General features: G+C 39.0%; 1 protein-coding gene across 3 annotated transcripts in view; it reads left to right on the forward strand.

The window, feature by feature from the left end:
• Positions 1 to 4,505: 4,505 nt before the first annotated feature.
• The window catches only part of SHC3 (SHC adaptor protein 3), an 85,121-nt gene continuing 64,116 nt past the window's right edge, over positions 4,506 to 25,510 (forward strand). The window contains exons 1-4 of one of the 3 annotated variants that reach the window (XM_043547411.1): positions 4,506 to 5,016; positions 8,022 to 8,123; positions 15,335 to 15,425; positions 15,761 to 16,859. In XM_043547411.1, coding sequence (XP_043403346.1) covers positions 16,320 to 16,859 — 540 coding nt within the window. In that variant the 5' untranslated portion in view covers positions 4,506 to 5,016; positions 8,022 to 8,123; positions 15,335 to 15,425; positions 15,761 to 16,319. Of the gene's footprint in view, positions 5,017 to 8,021; positions 8,124 to 14,414; positions 14,779 to 15,291; positions 16,860 to 25,510 lie in introns of those variants that run through there. The other 2 variants (XM_043547409.1, XM_043547410.1) reach the window with 2 other exon arrangements.

Below are 25,510 nucleotides of genomic sequence, written 5' to 3' on the forward strand. Positions count from 1 at the left end.
TAAGACATGGCCTTTCCTATCCATTCACGCAGCTCAACCTGTCATCCACTCAGTCTGAGTCCCTCCATGGGCTCCCTCTCCTCTATCACACCAAACATAAGCTACTTATCTTCAGTTTTGAGGCCCTTCAAAACTAACTCCACTCTACCTATTTGCTCCCCTGCCACTGACTGGCCCACAATACCAGCCTCCATCACCCACTTGTTAAATTTCCAAACAAGTACCTTTGTGCTTCCTCCAATGTTACCCCTCACATTTGGAAGGAGCTCCCAGGAAATTTTTGCAAAATTAACTCATTTTCTATCTTCAAATCCTTCCTGAAAATGCTCGTTTTTTTGCCATGATACCTACAGAATACTTGACCACAATTAGGCTATTACTGTGCTAAGACCACTGCCTATCATGTTGACTAGTATTGTCTCACTGATGGGGGAATACAAGGAGACAACCTGTCTGTATCCAGCTGTCTCTTTATGCTTGGATTGTAAGCTCCTTAGGGCAGTGACTGTCTTTTTGTTTTGTTTGTCCAGAGTATAGCACAATGGGATCTTGGTCCATGACTAGGGCTCCTAGGTACTAGAGTAATACAAATAATTGATAATACTAATAAACCTTTAACCAACAGACCATTTCTCTCTTAAGGTACGTTCAGGGTGGCATTTGAGCTGGCCTTTGCTCCTAGCAGGCTAGAAGGAGTTAACCTACTCTGTAGCTTATATGGTATAGCTAGCTGCCTGGATCCAAGCTTGGGCAGCTAGCCCCATCCACCACCAGTGCTGTAACATCCATACTAAGGCCTGGCCTACACAGAGGGGGCAGGGGGAAAAAAAAAAAGTCGATCTAAGTTACCCAACTTCAGCTACATGAATAACGTAGCTTAAGTCGACATACTTAGATCGACTTACCATAGTGTCCTCACTGTGGTAAGTAGACTGCTGATGCTCCCCCGTCGACTACGCCTGCGCTTCTCGCTCTGGTGGAGTACCGGATTCGACAGGAGAGCGCTCGATTTATCGCGAGACTAGAAGTGATGCATCGACCCCTGCTGAATCTATTGCTGCCCGTCAATCCAGAGGGTAATGTAGATAAGCCCTAAGACTTTTAGCACTCTAGTTTGAGTTTAATTAGCACAAGTCTGTCTATCTGTGCTGGGAATCGCACCTCCCAGTTGCAATGTAGACACACCCAATCCCTATGCTTTCTTCCTCCTTTTAAACAGCAGAGGGAGCAAGTAAGTCTTCTATGTTTGTATAAGTTTATTGGAATATGGAATGTCATCTTTTATCCATGAAAGGGAAGATGAAAGCACTTTTCTATTTTTGTGACTTCTGTAGGATGAAACCAGTTAAATACAATCTGCACTTTTTTTTTTGCAATCACCATTGCCATCATAGTAAAATAATTCTTGGGGTACTAAACTCTTCATGTTTCTTTTGAAACAGACATTTTTGGTCAGAAAACATTAATTTTATTAGCAAGGGTAGAAGGAACAGTGATTGTAAGTATTGCCAGTCCACCCACACATCACAGCCCTAGCCCCTTTTAATAGGTTTCCTTTCCATTAGATGATTGTGATGTGCACAATGTACATTCCCAAGGTTATTTGAGTGTCCTGTCTCTGTGCATGCATTACACAGTCTTGTGCACCCAACCATTGTATATCTGACAGCAACCATGATAAATACTAATTTTAGCATTGTTGTTTTCCCTGCTGTTTCAAGTAAAAATAAAGCTGCCTTCCATAAAGGATTCAGGCTGAAATGAGTAACTGAGGCACTTTTGAGTCTAAGAGGAACTTAGAGTAGGAATGAAAAGACATAATTTCATAAATCCAAAGGGGAGAATGCATTATCAGAACTTTCTGATGAAAGGAGAATGATGGTTGTGTGCAAAATCGCACACATTAGAACATTAAAAATGAGACTAAGCTAAACTTTTTGAAAAAAGGAGGTTAGGAGGTAAGTTTTAGATGCTAAATCAGGGTCCAGGTGGTCTGCTGAGGATAGATAGGGACTCAGCCTATTTACACGTATTAAAATGTGAGCAATCATGTGGATTATAGTCAGGCAGGAGACAGGCTCTCGTATCTCCAAACTGACATTTTGTTAATTAATGTGTTAAATGTCATTATTGCTCGGATACCATCAAAATGCATCTATCACCAGTCATAGATTATTTCTCAATGAACTGAGCCTTGGAGCATAATTTTATACCTTAGGCAAGCACATAGGAATAATCAAATGTAGTCCATAAATGCTATAAACCCTTTATACCTTTTATTTTTATTGACACAAAGGATTTGGGAGGACAGTAACCACCCATCAGCTGGCAGTATCCTGGATCTCTCTGTCAGACTTTTGGAGAGGGCATCAGACAGACAAAGCACTTGTTACTCTGGTGGATTACCTCCTCCTGTCCAAGAGCTGTGCTGCTATTGGCCACTCAGTAGCAGCACCAGAAGGAACACTAAGAATTAATGCTGTTTTCGCTCCTGCACAGTTTGAGGTCCACATGACTATTGCTTTCCCCTTCTACACAGCTCCTATGCGGGGGCGGCGGATCTCTGTTCTCATGCAGTTTAGGTTCTGGGAAGGAATAGAAATCACTGCAATCATGTGAAGCTCCTACACTGCTCACACTGCACTGGAATAGTACTTCCCTCCTGGGAGTCTTAACTCTGCATAGTGGTTTTTTTTCTACATGCTAAGCCTCCCCTTCTCCATCCCGGTTCACTAATGCTCTTGCTTCTTTAGGATCCCTTCCTGTTCTTTGCTCACATATCCGCTTAGGAGCTTTGAGCACCTCTTCCTTCCTTGGCACAAACATTGCTCATAACACAGCAGATTCCTCCTGCTCACTATCTGTCCTTCCAACTTAAAGGAGTGTCAGCCCCAGTCTCATGATCCCTCAGCCAACCTCCCATAGTTTCCCACTGGCTAGGCATACACCAGGAAGAGTATCTCTACTACACTGTAAATGTGCACTGTTAATTTTCATATTGTGGAGTATTTTCAGAATTCTAGAAAAGTGTTGTTGTAGCTGTGATGGTCCCAGGATATTAGAAAGACAAGGTGAGCGAGGTAATATCTTTTATTGGACCAACTTCTGTGGGTGAAAGATGAACTTTCGAGCTTACACAGAGCTCTTCTTCAGGTCTGGGAAAGGTACTCAGAGTACCTGTGAAAGCTCCAAAACTGGTCTCTGAATGCAAATTCAGAAACATTTAAATTTTCTGTAGTTGTTACATTATTACAGCACTAATATTGGTTGGTGTAAAAAGAACCAGGGTGAAATCCTGGCCCCACTGAAGTAAATGGCAAAACTCTCATTGACTTGAGTGGGGCCAGGATTTCACTCCCAGTTTTAAAAGAGAGCAAATAGAACTGGACTAGTTTGTAAATATGTCAGACTACTTTTCAAACAAAAACAGGCTATAAACACAGAGGATAAAGAAAGTAAACAGGAATAGAGCAATGAAGCTGAACAGGGAATTACTGAATTATTTAATATATTTAATAAATAAAAAGGAATTGAATGGTGTGGACTTGACTACTAGAGAGTTTTTTTTCGCCACTACACTTAAACAATAACCAGACTGCAAATATAATCACCTAATAGTTGCTTTTCTCACTAAAGCTAGTTTTTCTAAATCTAGGACATCTCAATTGGTTTTACACCAAAATGGTCATATTGGAGTAGAGTAAGTCTCTACGCTGGGTTTCCAGAAGTGGCTTGGTTTCAGGGACATTGTCGTGAGGCAACGACTCACTGGTGCAGCACCTCCTGTTGGTCATCCTGGGAATTAGCTCTTCCAGCCAGGAGTGCCCTCTGCAGGCCCGTGTCTCACCTGCCCCCTGTGTCCCTCCCAGACCCTGGTGCCCTCCTCATCAGGGTTCCACCCCAGCAGTAACCCATAATCCAAGTCTCCCCACCCAGGGTGTCCCCAAACCCTCTAGCCCGACCTTGTCTCAGTGGCCACTGCCAGTCACCATCTAGCCTCCGCTCCCTGGGGCAGACTGTAGACTATGAACCACTCATCGGCAAGGGGGGGTTGGACCAGCTGCCCTCTGCCTATCTCTGGTCTGCCCCTCTGCAGCCCCAGTACCCTTTCATAGGCCTTTCACTAGGCCTTCAGCCTGGGGCTTTGCTAGGCTGGAGCTCCCTAGTTCCCTCTACCCTTCCCCAGCAGTACTCTACTTCAGGTACCCTGCTAGTACCTTTTGTGTGTCCTTAACTAGGCCTGCAGGTTTGCTCAGCTGGAGCTCCCCAGCACTTCTCCACCTTAAGTGCCCTTCTTAGCTTCCTAGGCAACCAGGTCCTTCTCTCTAGGAAACTAAAGAGAGAGTCTGTCCTTGCTTCTAGCCCACAGCCCTCTTATAAGGGCCAGCTGGACCCTGATTAAGCTGGCCACAGCTGTGGCTGCTTTCCCAATCAGCCTGCTTTTCCTATTCACAGCCTTCTCCCAGGCTGCTTTAATCCCTTCAGGGCAGGAGTGGGGTAGTCATCCTACTGCAGACAGGTTTTAGCTCCAAGGCAGAATTTTACAAAAATCTAATGTTTTGTCTCAGTTGCTATCTTGCATCTTTTTGGCTTCTAAATTTCAATGCAAGTCAGGCAGTGTGGGCAGTACATGTTCTGTCTCTTTGATGATTGTGACAGTGGCTGATATTTAGCACATGAATACATATCTGCCCACATGGAACTACAATTTCCAGCAGGGTGAGAGGCTATGTAAGAGCAGGACACAGAATATGGGGTCATTATGAGGTTGTAGGGTGCAGCACAGACTGTGATCTTCATGACCTTAAGTTTATGAGTATAATGGGAGGCAAGATGGAAGGAGAGACTCGAAAATCTGTGTTGCAACCGACAGAGCTCCCGTCTAGTCTTAGATATCAACTTGGAGCCTGGAGCAGGAGACTTCCTGAAGTCTATGAAGTCTTGACTGGGCCTGCACTTGGAAAAGAAAGGAAGAGAATTTGAAAACTCATAAAAACAGGAAGACACAGTATAAAGGTCAGAACTCAAGAATAAAAAAACTAATAGGGATTTAAGACCAGTAATAGAGCAGGAGTAGGACCTATAGGGAAGGTAGGGAGGAAAATATCTCCTAATGGAATTGGGACTAGGGGAAGGAGGGAGAGACTCCATTAAGGAGTTTTGAGAGATGGAAGAAGACTGAGGAAAATGTGTTGCACCTTGTGATTTGATTTTTGAAAATATGGTCTCCCTATATTGTTGATTCTTTTTTTCCCCCTCAATGGTTTGTGATGGAGCACGTAAGAGTTAAGAAAAGAAATTAATTCTTTATCAGAGATGGTCCTGTGCCACAAAATGCAGATTTAGAGCTAGTTCTGGCCCATCTCTACTATTATCTTTTTACATAATAATGGCTTTTAACACTAGGACAATAAGAGAGGATCCACTAGTGGAGAACAATGAGTTACAGCTTTAATTTGCTTACCAATTTTCATAAGTCATCTCACAGAATTACTTGTCTTAAGAGTAAAAGTATTTCAATATCTTGCAACAAGAGCATTATCATGTAAAATACAAACTTTTTGAGGAAATACTCTGCATAGGAAGGAAAGCGATACTAATTTAGGGCCAACTTCTGATCTCAGTTAGACTGGTTTAAAATTTGAGTAACTCCACTGAAGTCAGTGGAGGTATTTCAAATTACAGTGGTGTAACTGAGATCAGAAGTTGGCCCTTAAATAACAATATTTCCACCAACCTGGCCTTCCACAGGATCAACTTACAAAGCTCTACACAGTACTCTGATGTATTCACAGGGCCCAACCTTAGCAACCAGGTTGCCATGGAAACACAATGAAACTCTAGGAGGGGTGGGGGGAGTTTGCAGGAATTTTTCATTGAAGCAATTGAGTTTGAATTTGTGAAAGAGAAAATGCAAAAGGATATTTTTTGCTCTCATTTCCTTTTGGCATAGGGTAATATAAACATGATACTGTATTAGCTCTGCAACCACCAAATGCTCAGTATGGAAAATCTAAATGATGTGAACCCATACCATGTTTGTTTCCTGCAAAAAGAATTGAAATCGAGTACAGTCACCAGTTATTGCTTACAACACTGCTGCGGACTGTGATTCCTCTGAATATTTACATCAGCTATCTGATTCGCCTTTAAAATTTCATAGGGTCGTGTGTTTCTGCGTGAGAAAGAATATGCTATATCAGAGATATACCCTTAGAATAGATACATTGAAGTTGTTGTGGGGTTTTTACTTTATTAAAAAAGCTACTTCTCTTCCCAAGAAGATGAGATCATAACATTCTTTTTCTTGGCTATAGCCCATGCTACCTGAAGTTGTGATCTCATAAATTAAGTAGGACTGTACCTGGTTTGTACTTGGATAAGAGATAGCTGATCAACTCTAGGTAGGGTAGAAAATGGATTCAGTAGGTGGCATTTTTCCTTCTTGTTGTGAACCAATGTCCCCATAGGGTGCCAGAGGGCTCGGTAGCATTGGAAGTGCTGCCTTTTATTTGAGAAGTGAAACCGAGGCATTGACCAATCATTTGTGGTCATTAAAAGTCCCATGAGACATTTTCCAAGAGTAGCGTGTTAACCTTAATGTCCTTGTCGGATTACAATTTGAAAATAACATTCTGTCTACTTAAATACTCTGCAGTCATACCTGGCATTCTTCTGGCATTTCAGGAAACTATCAGCAAAAACTGCTCCCTACAAGAATGAAGCTATGGAAAAATAGGTAGTTTAACTAATGGTAAAAATATTTTGCAACAGTTTCTTATAAGAGCTCTAGCACTCCATTGTTTGGAGCAGGGACTTGAAATTTAGCAGGAATGGTACTGGGGTCAGAGAAGTATCTTTTACTGACCCAGGATAATAACTCAGATTTGGCTAAGTTGTAAGTCCCTGAAAATCACCTCTTTCACATGCTCAGTAGAGCCTCTGAGGGTATTTCTACACAGCATTTTAGAGTGAGCCTCCCAACCTGGGTCAACACACTTGGGCTAGTTGGGCTTATGCTAGTGCTCTAAAAATAGCTGTACAAGACAGTGCTTTGAAGTTGTGGTTTAGGCTGGAGCTCCGGCTCTGAAGCCTAGTTATCTGGATGTTGCAACTTCAAAGCACTGTTTGTACATCTATTTTTAGAGCACTAGTTAAGCCCCACTACCCCAAGTTGACCTGGTCTGAGAGGTTCACTCCCACCCTCAAAGGTTTGCTGATAATCTCTCTGAATATTCCACCTGCACTGAGCATGCCCGTGGCCTCTCTTACTTTCTATCTGCATTGAACATACTCCCAGGCCTCACTGATCCATCATTTGCACTGAACATGCCTCGTGGAGCTTTAGCTCCAGAATGAACAGGGAAACAACAGCAGCTACCACTCTTTTGGCCTAGGGGATCGAGTGCTGTGCTGGGCGGCAGAAGGAGACCAGCTCTTCCACTGTCTGATATTAATAATTCTGTGCACTTCACATCCCTTATTGAGCAAGACCTCATATCCTTCATTTATGAGAAAGTTAAGTATTATTCCCCAAGGTGTACAAAGTCACATTTGATTGAGATGGGAATAGAACACTCTTTCTAATATAGCAGATGGAAGTTTCATCTACAGCCACAGTGCCTTTCAGAATGAATGTGCCAAGTCTCTATGTACTTGGCTTCTCTTTGTAACCACTAGACCAGGTTCCCTTAGAGAACCCAGAATAGAAATCAAGAATCCTTTTTGATTCTCAGCATACTACTGCTGTGTAGCAAATACTGGTGAAATGTGTTTCACCTCCATCTCTAGTTCCATAGTTTCATATTATAGAATTTGTTTGATCAGTTTTCTTTTAAAAATACATAGGAAATTACTAGAAAAACGTTATTCATAAAAGAATGTTAAGTTGCAAAGTCAGGCACTCAGAAGTTATGAAATGTTAGAATTAAAGTTGTCCATGCAACATTAATTTGATTTCTCTTGTGGAGATGTATTATGATAGTCTCTAATTACATGATCACATCCTATTGGTTCTACAGGGACCCCTGTCTTTCAGTGCACAGGATGGACAGCAAATGAAGTAGAGAGCACTAAGAAGAGAACAGATGTTCCTTAGGGCACTGGACTGGGCCCCAGGAAAGGTAAGTTCTATTCCTGACTGTACCACAGACTTCCTATGTGAGGTGCAACTAAGGCCAGTCTTAATTCTGAAATTTTTTGACAAAAGTACCATTTTTTGACATTTCACTATGCAATATTTTTACTCGTTTTAATGTAGATTTTTGTTTGTAATAGTGTCTATATGCATAATGGTAGAATTATCTTTAATCAGGCGGAAGTGTTCAATAAATATTTCTGGTGTGTGTGTATGTGTAACAGATGATTTCATCATATCACATCACTGCAGTAAATTGACAGCTGACCTTCTCCAGTCGACTCCGCTTGTGCTTCTCGTTCTGGTGGAGTACTGGAGTCAATGGGAGAGTGCTCAGCGGTCGATTTATCGTGTCTATACTAGACTAGATGTGATAAATCGACCCCTGCTGGATCAATCGCTGCCTGCCGATCCAGCGGGTAATGTAGACAAGCCCTAACTAAACTTAGTACCAAAGTTTGATTAACTTTTGAAGTGCCTTGCGCTGTCACTTGGACTTTCAGGTTGTTCTTGAAATATTGGTATTACTGTTGTCAGGAGCTCATAAGTCCATTTGTTCTGGTGCTGTCATGTCCTAAGGCTTGGTTGTTTTGAACTGTTGTGGTTGTTGCCTAACTGAGACCTTCTCAGGCAAAGGGGCAAACTCAGTGCCCCTTATTTTTCTCCCTTCAGGAAGCTGGAGAAGGCATTGCCTATTCTTCCTCAGTACATGTCTATCTGGAATGACAATCTTGTAAGACACTGGGGCAACCTCATATGAAACCACTGCTGTTTGTGACCACTGATTTCCATGCGAGATGCACACTGCATTCTGATCATGAAGTGCCAGCTTCCGGGATTCTAAATCATGTTGTTTTTTTGTTTAGCTGTATCTGTCTCTAAAACTTCTGCACATCCCCAGTTCTTCTGATGTCAGTTTCTATCTTAACAGTTATTCTCATTCTCAGTTTTCTGTTAAACAAAATGTCTGTAGGTGACCAACCACGTTTCATTGGTGCTATCCTGTAATTTCACAATGCTAAGTATTGATCAGAGTTTGACTCTGCAGCCATTTTTAGTAGCACTTTGTTATTTTAATATCATTTTCCACCAATCCATTGAACTGGGGATAATGGGGTCTTATGGTTACATGTCTAAACAAAATCTTAACTGTAAACTGCTTAAAATCATGCTCACTAAACTGCATCCCATTGTCACACATTACTATGTCAGGAATATGTCTTGCAAAAACAGATATGATATGCTTGATCACCTATTTAGCCATAATATCTTCTAGTAAAACTATCCCAGGAAAGTAAGAATATTAGTCTAGAATGAGTACATATTTTTTTCCAAACAACATAAACAAATCTACACCTACTTTGCTCCACAGGGCCAATTTTTCCTATGTCACCAACATGGGCTCTTTTGCTTCACTTGGCCTGTATTTTTGGTATATGTGACAAGCTTTAATAATTTCCTCAATGGTGCTGTTCATTTGAGGCCAGTATAAAACATCACTTGTCCTTCTTGTAGATTTTCTATCTTAAGTGCCATCTATTTATGCTCTTTAACATATTTTGTCTTAACCTTTAGGGCTCACCATCTGATGTCTCTAAACAAAATCCCATCTAAGACTGAGAGCTCCCCCTTGAGTTGGTGGTAGGGGCTGAGAACATGCTGTTCCACCTACTCTGCGCTAATGACCTTACTCCCTTTCTGAATGGTCTCATCCTGAGCTGTTGCAATCACAGTCAACTTTTTTTCTGAGTGAATAGGTTTTTTAAATCAAATTCATACATTCACTGTCTAACTCTGAACATTGCTCCACTGCTCTTTTGTCAAATGCTTTACAGTGTGTGTCTGCAGCCACCAAATCTCTACCATGTTTGCATTCAATTTGCAAATCATAAATTTGTAACCGAAAGAATATCTATATTCTCAGAGAGATGTTTGTTAGGCCCCTTTTGGCAATGATAATAAGTGGTTTATGCAGTGGCCTATGGGCTGGATCTGGCCCACAGGATGATTCTGGCTGACTCCCATGCAAGGTGCCATTCTGTAGAAAAAAATGGTGTCCTCTATGCAGCATGATCATGATGCCTGGAGGACGCCATTTTGGACCACCTAAGACATGCAAGTGAATTGTTGCATGCCTTACTAAAATTGTCCTGGCATGCCACTGGGTTTATGGTCAGAGCACTGTCCACCCTCAGTAAATTTCATTCTGGACTGGGTGACTTGCATTGGTTGGCAAATTCTAATTGCCTTGTCAAGGTTTAATTCTGGGTCTCTCAGTAGCCTCTCTGAGGTTTTGAGGATTCCAATCAGAATCCAGTCTCTTATCATTAGGCTCTTATCAAAAGGGTTAGATTTTCATTGGTAAACGTTGATAAATGTTGATTTCACCATCCACACACAAACTGATGAAAAAATTATTTTTGTAGATAATAATTGAATTTTACAGATAGGCAAAGTAAGAAAAAAAATCTGCTTCAGGAGTTATTAGAGGGTGATTTAAGCCTGTTTTTTTTGAATATTTTGACATATGAGGTTGATCATTTGTTTTCAACTGTTACAAAGCTTTAATTTTTTGAATCCTAATGTCTAGTGTCATTAAATAATTATTATCTGACCCCAATTCCAAATGAAATTGGAATTCTGCCAGACTACTTATCATGCACTCAGGTAGCCCCTTCCCCCTATAAAAAATTCAAGATTGGTTCTTAATCCTTAAATCAGTAAGAAAGACTTCTATCGTTTCACATTTCTTTTTGTACCCTCAGATTAAAAAAAAACTCCATTTTTTTTTTTTTACATGTCGAGGAGTACTCCTCAAATTTTTGTAATACAGTTTCATGGTTAGCCTCCTCTGCCTGAGTTACATGAAAATTGTTAAATCTGCTATTGTCAGCAATAAGGCTACCTTCTGTCTTTGTGCTGGCACCTTTTATTTTCATTATTTGCAGTGTAGCGTTGTTTTAAATCTCTTCCAGTTATTTTTCATATTGCCAGAGAGTTTCAGCCCTGGAGCTTTTAGCTGCTCCTTTCTTCCACTGAAGTTTTTTTCTTTAATTTCTGTTCACCCCCAATAGCATGTGGTGTTTAGTAATCACATTGGGACTAAGGTGCTTGAAAGAGAATCTCTTTATTCTGTGATGCAGTTTCCCAACTGCCTCTGCATTGTAGAATGCGGGTTTCTGTATCGCACTCCCACAGACTTCCTGTCTGGGAAGCTAAACCACTTTAAGGTACAGTTCCCAACACCATGAGAGGTTGAGGAGAAAAGTAAGAGATTCGGTGATAGCAGGGGTAAGGGAGGTTAGAAGATGAGAGGGGATGGGGCCACCTGGGCAGAAACAGGGGATGGAGGAAAATAGTGGATAGGAATTCTTAGTCATTGAAAGGACAGAAGGAAGGGCATGTACTGGGGGAAAGGATAGAAGGGGAAAAGTGGAGGGGGAGGTCATGCTGGATCATATTAATTTTTTCTTTAAGAAATCAGCAGGATCCTTTGCAGAAAGGGAGGAGGGAATAAAATGTGGGTAGGACACGAAGGGAGAGTCAAACATGTGAAGAGTTGGTTGGGGTTGTAGGTGTGTGATTCTAAAAAGGAGAAGTAGAATATTTTGCCTAAGAAGATGGCAGAATTAAAGGGGGAATATGTGTAATTTAGTGGAGAAAGTTAGTCTTCCAGTTTGATTTTTGGGGTGAAATGAGCATATCAATATTTACTTGCAGAGTTCTTTTGATTCTATATATTGTCATCTTTCCATAAGACCCTCTCCTTCTGGGTGACTTTTGCACAAATATTCGCCCTTTGTGAAGAGTGTTTTTTGAATATTACAGGTTTCAGAGTAGCAGCCGTGTTAGTCTGTATTCGCAAAAAGAAAAGGAGTACTTGTGGCACCTTAGAGACTAACCAATTTATTTGAGCATAAGCTTTCGTGAGCTACAGCTCACTTCATCGGATGCGTTCAGTGAATGCATTTAAAAACATAAATTTGTTAGTCTCTAAGGTGCACAAGTACTCCTTTTCTTTTTGAATATTAATTATGTTCTCACCCCAAGTGGTCCCTATGTTTATTCAGTCAGAAATCTCAGGCATCCTGATTTTTATACACACATGAATTAAATTATTCATTGCTGTTTGTTTATCAGACAGAGATGACCTGTGCCTGCTGATGGGGGGGACGGAAGCGGGGGCAGAGGGAGGGCATCTGGCTTCAGCAGTGTTACTGAGCATGCTCAGTACAAGCCAAGTAGCAAATGGGGGGGGGGGGATGTGACAGCCCCCCAGGTTCCTCCCCATGTGTCGCCTCTGATATCAGGTATGATTCACATTAGAGGGTAGCTCACTGTCACAAGTGAGTTGGAGCAAATCTATGGAGAATTCTGGAAACTAGGACGGCAATTTAGAAATGAATTCAAAGACGAATAAGAAACCAATTAAAATGTCAGAGTGTGCAGACATACCAAGTGTCATGCATCTTGTGTGACACGCACTTATACATTTAAAGTCACCATTCAGTGGTGCTGTGAGTATGCGGAAGGGCCATGGCTGTAATTTATCCTGGTTGAAGCAAGGAGTCACTGTGGTGCCTGAAGAGCAGGCAGCCAGATGTATCTCTCTTGTCTGTTCCCCACTTTTTCGGCTGGTTCTCAACCAGGTGGAGCCTCGCCCGTGCCCCAGCAGGGGAGGTGAGGAGTTACAGGGGAGAAAGGAGGGACAAGGGTTATTGAGAGGAAGGAAGGTGGGGCAGGAGCTACTGCCACTGGTGGGAGGTAAGTGAGGAGCAGGAGCCATTATGTGGAACAGAGGTAAATGAGGAATAGCAGGGGAGACAGGAGAGGGATAGTAGCTAATAGAGAGGACCAGAGCTAAAGGGCCTAATGCCATCCCTTAGCAGCCACCTCTCAGGTTCCCTCCTGTCCAACATCTACACCCCCTCACTCTCCATAGGTTACCCCGAGCTTCCCCCAAGTTGCTTCTGCTTCCTGCCAAGTCCTTGCCTCCTCCTTTTGAGGGGTGCATGGAATAAGGTCCTGCCACCCACTGTCAGGGAGCCCTATAAATGGAAATGTACTCTCAATACAACGCCTTTCACTGGCACTAAAGCCACACAGTGTTTCCCAAACTGATGTTTGTGGGCATAGGTAAATTATCACATATGGAACACCATAAAATGTGGCAGGTTATGAAGATGAGGGTAACAGATTACTGCTTCCTGGAGAGAGAATAGTTTAAACCAGTTAAACCATTAAACAGTTATTAAGACTTGAGTCTCATTTACAATAAAACTCCATTACACTGCTCTGTAAAGTGGTCTTACTTTAATTGTAATTGTAATTTATGCCCACTTGAAGGCCTCTTTATAGCACTGCCAGGGCAGTATACAGTATTCTTAATGTAAATGAGAATCAGACCATCCTTCAGGAGTGACTTTAGATCACTATTCACCTGAACTGGATTAGAATCAATTGTGTGGTTGAAAGATTTATACAATTATCAGTCCCAGGAGCTAAGTGGGGACAGATTTTCAAAGTGCTCACTACTCATAATTGAGGCCAGATTTTCAAAAGGGCTCAGTTCCCATTCAACACTGAAATAAGGGCCAGACTTCCAAGTATTCAGCACTCAGCCGCTCTCAATGCAGCACCCAGGACCAGATTTTCAAAAGAGCTAGGCCTCCATTAGTTGCTTTGGTAGCATTTCTATACGTTCTAGGTCAGTTTCAGAAAAGGATCTTTGGTCACTGCATTAAAAGTCCATAAACTCTCCCTCTCTACCCCTTCCCCTGCCTCTCTCTTTCACTGGACTACAGATGACACTATTTTAAAATACCCAGTTTGCAAAAGGGTTAAATATTTAGCTACATTTTTTCAAAGGGCTAATAAGAACCAGAGAATCTCTGAAGGCAAACCTGTAAAAATTGGAATCTGCCAATGTACATTTGTAGCAATCAAAAAAATCAAACAAAATGTGCGCATTCATGTTGCTGTCCTAGATGTAAAAGAAACAGCTGAATGAATGTCTTGGGGTGAAATACACATTCAAGAAAACAGTTTTGCTCACACCCCCTTCCTAATAAAAATCCCTTACATTTAATTGTGAAATATCTTTACTGCAAAACAATTGTGCTAGTCATCTTTAGATCACTGTAAGCAGGCTTTTTTTCTCAGGTTGTTGTATGAAAGATCCCGCCTGTGTTTGAAATGGAATCTTCCACTATTTAGCAAGTCTTTGTTGAATGAGTCATCCAAGCTGTTTCTTATTGGCTGGGATGGTTAGCACCCAAGGGATTGCCTGGCAGAGGCTGCAAGGCCTTGCTTCATTCACAGAAATGTTGGTATGCTAGCCAGTCCTTTCATTCACATACACAGAATTTCATTCACATTTTGCAGGTTTTTTTTTATCTGCTTCTAATGAAGAGAGCCATTTGGAAATGACAGGGTTTTCTGTGTATTAGAGAACAGTAGAAATAATCTATGATGTGTATATTTGCTGTTGCTATGCTAGCAGGATGGAGAGAAAAATGAATGCTGTGTGGATACTGTAGCAGGTTTGCAGTGGGTGATGAAAGGCTATTCCGCAGATCACTAGAAATCTGTTTTTACACTGAATAGGACATTTCCATTATTCATCACTGCTGGGATAAGAGGTGCTGACTTAACTTAATGTGTCATAAATTATACTAATTAAATACCTGTATTTAAAGCTGTTTTAGTGTATTTGTACTTCATGCACTGCAGCCTTAGTCATGGGGGAAGGGAGGGAATCCCTCAAGATAATTCCTTCAAAGATATGCTGCAGCTATACTGATTCTTTTAAGAGAACTTGCACCGTTAAACTTCTTTTGTCTGAATTCCTTTTTTACAGTGCAGTATAATGTCCAAAATCCATAATTTGCAAAGCAGACCGACTGACTAAAAAAAGCCATATGGTTTATAATCTGCATTGTATTTTCATTATACTGTACATTTTGGATTTTTACAATAAAAGGGAAAAGAGATTCAAATTTTCAGTATTTATACCTATTTTCTTATTCCTCCTAGGTGTTTTTGACTGGCATTTATGCTTCACAGGAGCTAGTGCATTTTATATTCTTTACTGCAGGGCATCAGTATGCTGATATAAGGACTACTGAATATTTCTCTGGTATTTAATTTTTCAGAGTTAAGCCAAATATTCAGCTGTACTGAAGATCCATTTTACAGTTTTTGCTTTAGAGTGAAGATCAGTGGTGAACGAAGGCATATTTCGTAAGCCTGCTGCCGTACATCAGAATTTTTTTTTCTTCAGACACAGGTATTTCATGTAACTGCATTAAAAAACAGAAAAAGCTTGCTCTTGAATAATATAGGGCAGAAGGATTTGTTTCTGTACAAAAACTGTGATGTAACAGTTTTTGTGAGAAACGGCATTGGCACAAAGGCATTTGTTAAGGCTGTTAGGCTGCTTTTGTGAAAGAAAATGAGTATAGTCTTTAGTGTAGTATGTCCACCCAATTTTTTGAATGCTGTTGTATGTCAAGATTTTCTGAAAGCCTTCAAGATATATGAATCCTGTTTTGTTTGTGTATGTTGAAGCATTGTTATAATATCTGATCCCTAACTGTGACCTTTTTTTTTTTTTTTTAACAGATTGACGAATATGTGATATGGAAGAATGTTTTAACAGAAGAATAGAGTGGAGTGGTTTTCTTTTAAAGTTAGTCCAGATATTTAGAGGTATTTGTTTTTGGTAACAAAAAGGGGAAAAATTAAAGATTGGAAGGAAATATCTGTTTGAGAAGACAGGAAAAGGAAATTTGAGAATTGATTGGTGCTAGTGTGCTGTAAGTGGGTGGATTTTTTTTTTTTTTTTTTTTTGCTACAGGAAGTGATTTGCAGTGTTCACTGAGCCTTTTGTTGAAAAGGGTCCTTCTCATTTGTGTGAGTCATGCTTTTGCTGTGAGCGACTTGGCAGCTCTAAGCAGGACTGGGATCTCTGTCATAGAAAACTGTTACTTCACCCAACCTTAACGTGGAACCATACATTTATTTAAAAATTATTTTGCACTTCCTTATACTCTTCATTCTTTTTAAGCCAAAATTTACTCTCTGTCCTCATTATTATGAATCGCCTGCTATGTTAGCACAGGCATCTCCTGCATTGGCATCAGATTTGCCAGAACATATGCAGGAAACCAGATAGAAGGGCATGCTTCAGCGTACCAAGTATAACCGCTTCAGGAATGATTCCGTGACATCAGTTGATGATCTTATTCACAATTTGTCCATGAACAGCAAAGTCTCAGCAGTTGCTACGACCTCAACAGCACCTTCATACCTGGTCTCGCCTGAAGTTCTCCGCAAAGACCAAGAAGATGGACCCACCACCTTTTGTACCCTCATCCATAAGGTGTCCCACTTGAAACTCTCCAACACAGGCAGCCTTTTGGGTATCAAAAATCTCTCCTCTGCAGTGAAGGAGCTTGCTGTCTCCAAATTGCAGGGAAGCTCGAGTGCTTCTAGCTCAGCAGCAGGGGCTTCAGACAACACATGTAACCTTGTCTCTGCCACTCCGTGTTCTCAGCAGGACATGAGCAAGATGAGTACAGGAAAAAAAACACGGTCAGAGGAAATGCACCTGGGAGGTGAAGACTGGAATCAAAGTAGCAGCTTTGTCAATAAACCCTCCCGAGGGTGGCTGCACTCGAATGAGAAGATCCTGGGACCTGGTGTGACGTACATTGTGAAGGTTGGTCTGCTTTCCTTCCATTCTCTTTTTTTAATCAATGAAAATTTCTCTGCAGGTTTTGATGACAGACTAGTGAAGCTGAAAGGATCTCTATGTGTATGTTCTTTTTTCTGTGGAATGCATGGAATGTAAATGTAGAAAGGCAGGATTAGAAAGCAGTGTTAATTTGTTATATTAGAGAAGAGGAAACAGGCACGTTGGCTCTATCAGTTAGCATGTTTTACAGCTATGTAGAAGATTTTTTTTCTCAAGATAAAAAGCTGTTTTTCTTACATTTGGTATTTTTCTTAATTCAGATTTTTGATTTTATCTGCCATATTGTGTATGTCTCCGATACATAGATTTTCAATATGTCTGGTGCAATCTGTAATACAGGAGGAATGAGAAACACCTTTACGTGAGACCTGTTTATCATGCACCATATTTCAAACTAAAAATTACTTCAAAGAAAAGTGCATTTTTGAGTGAAGTTGTATTTGCAATCTCATGGTGAGAAAACCACAGATTACCGTTTTGTCTCATTCCAGAAATAGGAATATTGTTTATCTCAGTAGTGCAGACAAAATGCAGACTCGTTTTACGTAACTGGGATTTGGCTGTCTTAAACATTATTTCTCTTTTCAGTTCATTGATGCTTTATGTCGAGAGCAGTGAACCATAGATGTCCAGGCTAATACTGTTGTATTTTTGAAAGCATTTAAAATGTACAGTAAAAAGGATGGTACCTTTGGTAAGAAGGGGGTGCATGCAGTTTCTCTGTCGTGGAAGATTCCAGTTGATGTTTTCAAATATAGCATACAGTAGGTATAAAAATAATTATACTGTTCAAAATTCCCTCTTAAATCACAAAGTCTTACATATGTAACAGCTCTGATGCTTAAGAGTTAAATTACTATGTAACAGTGTTAAGCAGAAGGTAGATCTATTTTTATCTCAGTTTTTTCAGTGTGTAAAAAATTACAGCATAAAATTTAATCCACAGTGTTTTAAATGAGTTAAAGCAACACTAAATTTAGAGTAATGTGAGGTAAACAATATTAAAAACAGAGCACGTTTTTAACAATTGGAGTTTTGAGAAGTAGGTTTTTGATTGATGATAGATTTAACAAGAGATTTAACAGTTCAAAACCCTTTTTTAAAAGTACTGTCATTCTTTGTCAGTCTCAAACTTATCATGAGACATAAAGGAAAATGAATTAGTATCAGCTTTTTGAATGCACACTGCTTTTCTGTTACTATACAAGAAGTCTCTTGGTAAAATTGACACCTGGATGTTGAGTGTTAAAGTAGCGGGCCTCTGTTGTTCTCTTGTATTACAATATTCTGGTTAACAAAAGGTCATATACTGTCCTCACTTTTGCTCATGAAACTTATTCCATTTTTTTCTGCTTAAGACATCATCAGAAGCATGCAGTTACTGGCTTTTGGAATTCACTGTTACAAGTGCAATCAAAAGTAACAATTATGAAGCAGAACAAACACAGTACTTATTTTCTTGAGCTAATATGTTGATTGATTGACCACAAACATGCTAGAAGAACCTGAAAAGTTTGAGTTTGATTGAAAAGGGATGAAAAAAATGATTTTTTAAAATAAAAGTGAACTCTAAAAAAACTAATCAATATTTAATGTTGGAACTATGCAAAGATTTCTCTCTATGCAATGAGTATCACATGCTTTAACCAGTCTATTGGGATATTTAAAAAAAATAGCTTTAGCATTAAACAGCCTATATTTCAATTGGGTTTTACATGTAATCAGAATGTATAACATTATAATGTTTAGCATTTATTTTAAAAATAGGATGATGAGATCTTTAACTTTTTGCTGTCTGGAATACTCACTTATAGATACAAATGTATTGTAAATGTCAAAACGAAGTTTAAAAATGGTATAAATAACAAAGAGTAATGTATGAATGAAATTAAAACCCATCATAGTTAGTTAATAATTTGCCTGTTCATTAAGTCTCTCTGAATTTTTTCCTCAGCAACTGCAGTATTCACATAAATAAGAACAGAAGTGCAGTTCCCACATCATTAAACACTGTTAGTTCCCCAGGCTTTTGTGCATTCAAAACATCAAATCAATACATAGATAATGTACATTGAAGGGAAACAGTCTTTGGATACCTCATGGCTATATTGAATGTCTGGGGGACTTGTACAGTGTTTAATTAGTACCATATGCCTTGCTGAGCATTCCATATGTCATTTGTTAAATGAAACAAAAATTTGATTTGCTGTTAACCAGAAAAGCTTTTATCATTGTATGTGTGTATTGGCATAGGGCTAGTATTTTTCATTAACTCACATCAGAAATGTGGAAATTATTCACGGAGGAGGGCAAAATGTCACCAGTGGACAGTTTGATGTAAACCATGTTGGAACATCTCCAAGTAGACTGAGCAATATTCCTATGTTGACTTGAACTGTACATGTGTATTATATACAATATAAAATATATGCCCTTTCCTCAATTTCCTTTTTTTCAAGTCCACAATTATAAACAACATATAATTTGCAAAAGAAAAATGGGCAAATATTTTCCTCAGTTATGACAGTGGTCATTTTTTTGCCAGACTTTATTGCTATCTCAGTTTTTTAAGCTTGAGCACATTGTCCATTTTGAGATGGACGACGTAAATGCAATATTTAAAAGTGGGTAGGATATATATTGCACAGGAGCTGTGATACAATCTTCTATTGCGGTGGAATTTTTTTGGACCTAAAACTATAGGTGCTATCTATAATCTGTTTTTCCTGTGAATTTCATGTGGATTATGGATTTTTTTATGGTAAAATTTCATCACAAACACAGTGAAAAGGTTGTGTAACAAATTATAGTTGTTCAAACTATATTTGACTTTTTAGTTCATTTGCTTGACATCAGACATGTATGGAGACAGAATACTGAAGGGTGCTGGTATTCTACTTACACCATTGGTGAACAATTTGACAACTTGTGGATTAATGAAAACAATGAAAGAGAAAATGGCTTGTAGTAATAGATGTCCTTGAAGATCTCAATTGTTTCTGTTACAGAGCCTACATTTAATATAGAGTGATTATAAATGTTCGTGTTGCTAGAAAAATAAATCCATGCAATAAAACAGTGTAAAACTGCATAATCTAACAACTAACAGCAGTTAAGTGTTTCAATGAAACTCATTTGTTTCAAATTATAGAAGTCTACTGGTTATCTTAACTGTGATAATGGCATCGGTGTTTTGTTTATTTGTAGATTTAACTGACAACACAGTCAACAATCATGATAGGAAGTAAATAGACGTTAGCCTTTAATTAACCTGTGGTTCAGTCTTGTAATAAGTACCGATGAGATTAAAATAGTGGCCTTCAGCAGTTTTAAAGTAAAACAAAACAAAAAATGCTATTATATTGCAATATAATCTATTCTTATATTCAAAACATTTCATGCAGTGCACGCAAAAGTGCTTTACTAGGCATAAAAACAAGCCAGTTAATGTGGATAAACCATAGAAAAAGTAGTACGTAAACTAGGTCTTTAAAAAAAACAAATATACAATCAGTCTTTCAGATCAAGGGACAAGAATTCCAGATATAAAGAGCATGACCCCACAAACAAAAATTTGAATGATAAAACATTGTAAAGTACATTAAAATCATATTGCAAAAATACGTACGTGCAATACCTAATTGGCAAGGATATCTAATAAATTTGGTCATCACACTCACACTGCAGTCTTGAGTGGGAGAAAATTTTTAAATCTGATATGGAAACTGGTGGATACTTTTTTGTGTAGCAATTTGAGAGTGAAACCAAATTTAGGTCCCAATCCTACGCACACTGTTACACACATGCTTAACTTTACTTACAGGAGTGGGTCCCAGTGAAATCAACGTGACTACTCTCATACGTAAAATTAAAGCTATGTGTATGTGTTTAGAGGAGGGGTAATGCTTATACATCATCGTCCATTTAGATGTTATTGGAGCATCCATGTCAGACCACAGGCAGGTTATATGAGATTTTAACAGCATTCTGCAGGCAGTTGTTGAATTTAGGGAATTATTTCCGTCTTTTGGGACTAAATCATAGCTTTAAGCACAGCTCTGAAAAGGGATTGACATGTAAACTGCACCACCCATTGCATTTCCATAGGAGGCGTTGTACTTAAGGGCTACACTTCTGAGGCACAATTCCCTCTCTTCTTCCCCTATGCTATAGTGGGCAATAATTTGCTACTGGCCTACACCAGCAGCAGATTATAACAGCTTCTGTAGCCATTTAGTTGTTCTGGTGAGTCTTTGCCCATTAGGAAGCTCACGCAGCAAGGGAAGGGGTATTCTTACTCTCCCTTGCTGGGGCATATAATCAAAGTTACAATCTAGCCCTTAGTTTTATTTGTAGAGTAGTAAAATTAAAACATGACTTTTTGGTTTGCTTTTGTTTGTTGCAGCCTGCTATATTTGGCTGATGATAAATTTGTTTCCCTCCTTTATAATAGTATTGTTTGGGGTGTTTTTTTTTTGTCAGCTTTTCATTGCTCCTTACATCCATCATGATGCACCTGTACTAACTACAGAATAACTAGTACTAAGCATGTTAACTATAGATCCAGTTTTCAGTGGCGGCCTCTAAATTATTACAAGCCAGATTTCTTTATTTGTGTATTCAATAGGCATTTGTAAATGTAATTCAAGTAATTAGGCACACAATTCCCAAATATCCAATTTGCAAATCCAAATGTGGGGTTTGTGTGCATGTTTACAGGCCAAGTTTTAAATGTGTCCTTATGATAATAACAGGGATGAAAGTGAATTCCTTATATTTAAATTCCACTATTGCCACCCCCTAAGCTTTGAAAAATCGTGAATCAGGACTCAAAAAAAAAATCGTGAGTTTGACTTTAAAATCATGACATTAAAATATGTTTTGGGTGCTTTTTGTCTTCTGGTTTTTGAGTCTTTAGGGTTCATGTTTTCAAGTTTTTCTCAGCAACCATGAGAACTAGAAACTTACGTGAGAATCTCAGCTTTCACTTAAAGAAAAACTTTATCACATGACTCCAGGTGCTGGAGCTTTATGAAAAACATCAGAATGGTGGCAACTCAGTTTGTTTTCTGAATTCAAAAACTTGGGTAGGGGATAAGGCAGAATTAAAAAAGAACTACTTTGATCTCAGAGATTAATTTTTCTAATGTTCTACAACCCTTTTGTGGTCAGTCTGTAGCCTTCACTTTTGCTGGAATGGCAAGACTGTCTACAGTTAAGTAAACCCTGTGTTTCTTGCTCAGTCCAAATTCCCATTGAGTTTATTGGTTCTGATCTAGTGTCTATGGACCTGATATGAAGATTATTGAAGTCAATGGAAAGATGACCACTGAGTTTGGATCAGGCCCTATGGGCAGAAGTCATAGATGATAGCCCATAATGGTAGGGTTGTTTTTATTCCATCAATCAGATATTATTACACAGTAGGGACCTTTGCTAGCAGCCATTTAGGTCAAAAGCAAAGCACGCATAGACTTCATTAGTGCAGGATCAGGCCTCCGGTGAGAACTTTTGATTCACAAAATGCTGTAGAAGTTTCAGCATGTTTCTTCATATTTATGATTCTTTTTACAGGTGGTGTTAATATTTATTTGATTAGTGAAGTCTCAATTATATATGTTTAAAGAAAGGTCAGTAGAAAATCCTGCTGATTATTTACAATATAAACTACCCAAATTTACTAACTAGTTTAGGTGGCAAATCGGCACTCAGCTGCCCTTTTTCCCCCCCTTTGGAAATTAGACTTTTGATTACTTTCACTACATTCAGATAACATCACAATCACAAGAGTAATTCTGTGCAGGTTATTTAAATATCTGTTGCTAAAAATTAAAAGAGGCACAGCCCTCCACTTACATGAATGAACCAAGATCTTTACGGATATGGACCATGGGGCTTTCATGCAGAATCCCTTCCTTTCCTCAGTACCACTGAAGGACCCATGCCCTTGTCCCCTGGCAACATACCCCATTGAGGAGCCCACTTAGATTGTCAGACTACCTATACCTTATTCTCACTCCATTTTAAGGCATAGAGTGGAAGCTAATGCTGAAAATGTCAGTGTTAAATCCTTCTGACGTTTCCACTGGAAACGCTGCAGGTTTGCCAGAAGATGTTATCACACAGTGCAGATATCTTACCAACTCTTACGTGTTTTCAAAACTGACACAGCTGACCCTGTCCATGGAAAATCAACTGCATGATGCTACCAGGGAATGAATTTCAGAGGTCTGAAGGAGAGTAGGTTGGCACTGCTCCTACCTCCACCTATTCCAGCCCGATCTAGTGTAGATTCCGTTCATTCTGTGCGATTGAAGATCTGATCTGTCCCAGTATAACCACATGGCATGTGTCATTTTGCTATGGCTTAATATCTGACTAACTATTTGGAAAGTGTGCTTTAAAAGGGGCCTAAAGAAATTAGGCCCCCCAAATCCCACTGAAAGTCAATAGGAGTTAGGTGCCTAACAGCCTGCTTTAAGAATCCCAGCCAGCACTGAAATGAATATAGTGAAATCAGCGTAAAGATTTAAAGATCGCTACCTGGCAGCAAACAAGATACATTAAGATAAAGGGCAGACAAAGACAAGGAGCAGATCTAAAGATGATAATGTAAGAGATAAGAAAATCATTAAAAATCTCTTCCCCTTGACATCATCACATTTATATTTGCACAGAAGTTAGGGGTTTTTGTTTGTTTGTTTTTATTTTAAATCAAATCTAGGAAATACATTAAATTATACAAATCCAGGAAGTAAGAAAAACAAGAACAAAAAAGAAAATAAATCCTATCTGTTCTCTGAAGAAAAGGAGTACTTGTGGCACCTTAGAGACTAACCAATTTATTTGAGCATAAGCTTTCGTGAGCTACAGCTCACTTCATCGGATGCATCTGATGAAGTGAGCTGTAGCTCACGAAAGCTTATGCTCAAATAAATTGGTTAGTCTCTAAGGTGCCACAAGTCCTCCTTTTCTTTTTGCGAATACAGACTAACACGGCTGTTACTCTGAGACCTGTTCTCTGAAGGACTTCTAAATGCCAGACACTGTATAGTATGCATGCTGCATGTATCTTGATGCTAATCTGCTTTTATTACCCTTTTATTTGTTAGTACAGAATTATATTCCAAGAAATGCCTTTATTGTTTGTAAAGTTTAACATCTTCACTATCTCCAACACCGTATCACCACAATAAGGTAATTGTAAAAAGTAAAACTCTTTTTGTTGACTTGCACGGGAACCTTGTAAGCAGCACAGGTACTGTAGTCCAAGCATTTTGAATAGATCCTTTTCTCTTCACCGCCTCAGAAACCTCAATGATTCATACTGAGCGCAGATGCCATGTTTTATAGTAAAATAAGACACCCGCCATTTTAACTTAATACTATCTAAAATCTAAGCAGCAGTCAGGAGAAAAAGATCAAACAATTAAACTGCACGTCTGTGAGTCTCCTTCTAAAAAAAGTTATTAAATGAAGAATTGTGTTGCAAGCACTATACAATGTAGTTAAAACAGTGGCAGCCTGATGTTGTGTTGAGTAGCAGAACCCAGTCTTCTGAGACTTAATTCACAGTGCTCTATCCACTAGGCCTCCGTGCTCTCTAAGTTTTCTTATACTGCCAGAACAGAGAAGAGTGGTTTTATTGTAAATGAGAATCAGGTTCAAAGATATTCTCATGGCAGAGAAGGAAAAGCTAAATACTTCTAGTGTTTCACTGAAATCTGAATTAGATTTCGGCCCAGGATAGATAACTTCTCCTAAATGTTATTTATTTTAATTTATTTAATTCATGTTAAGATCAGTTTTATTTGCACATCTGTGTGTGTGTGTGTGTGTGCGCGTGTGCGCTTACGTGTACTGAAAGCACTTGATTGTTAGCATATCAGACTGACGTTGGTGTAAGAACTGGTGACTGGTTCTAACACATCGAAAAAGACAAAAAGGCAAGTTCACCCCAGCCAGGGTGGATTTGATTTAAATCATGATTTAAATCACTAGTCAGGAAGACTCAATTTAATCATGGATTTCTACATAAAAGTGCATTCCCGGTGGTTGTTATAACCTTAAGACACATTCTTCACAACTCAGAGATGGATGTAGGTTTCATTTTTAGAAGGTACACGCTATACATTTTTAAAGTGATGTATTTTGAAAATTTTTCAGATTAGTTTTACAGCTATATCAGAAAATGAATGATTGTTTGGTTATTTCATTTACGAAAGGTAATTGAAGCAGATATCTATGAAGTCATTGGGAGGTGAACTATCTCCAATTCAACAGGTTAATCATTAATATTTGGAGGATTTTCTTGCCATGCTGTATTAGGAGGAGAACATCACCAGACAGACATTTAAATTGTTTTATTTAACTAAAACAATGTTATGTATTTTGGATTTTTTTCTTCAACAGCAAACATAATATTTTAACAAAACAAGCATATGAATTTTTGAATGTAGTTAAACATTCAAGTTTTTTTAAATCAGGTTTGTTTTTGTTAGAATTGTTTTTAACTAAAATAGTTAAATAAAATATTAAAAAAATCAAAAATTAAATCGACTATGTCAGCCAGGTCAACATGAGAAATTTAAAATATTGGCTTCTGCCGCTAACTC

The sequence above is a fragment of the Chelonia mydas genome, chromosome 5 (genome assembly GCF_015237465.2).
Source record: "Chelonia mydas isolate rCheMyd1 chromosome 5, rCheMyd1.pri.v2, whole genome shotgun sequence".
Taxonomy (NCBI): domain Eukaryota; kingdom Metazoa; phylum Chordata; order Testudines; family Cheloniidae; genus Chelonia; species Chelonia mydas.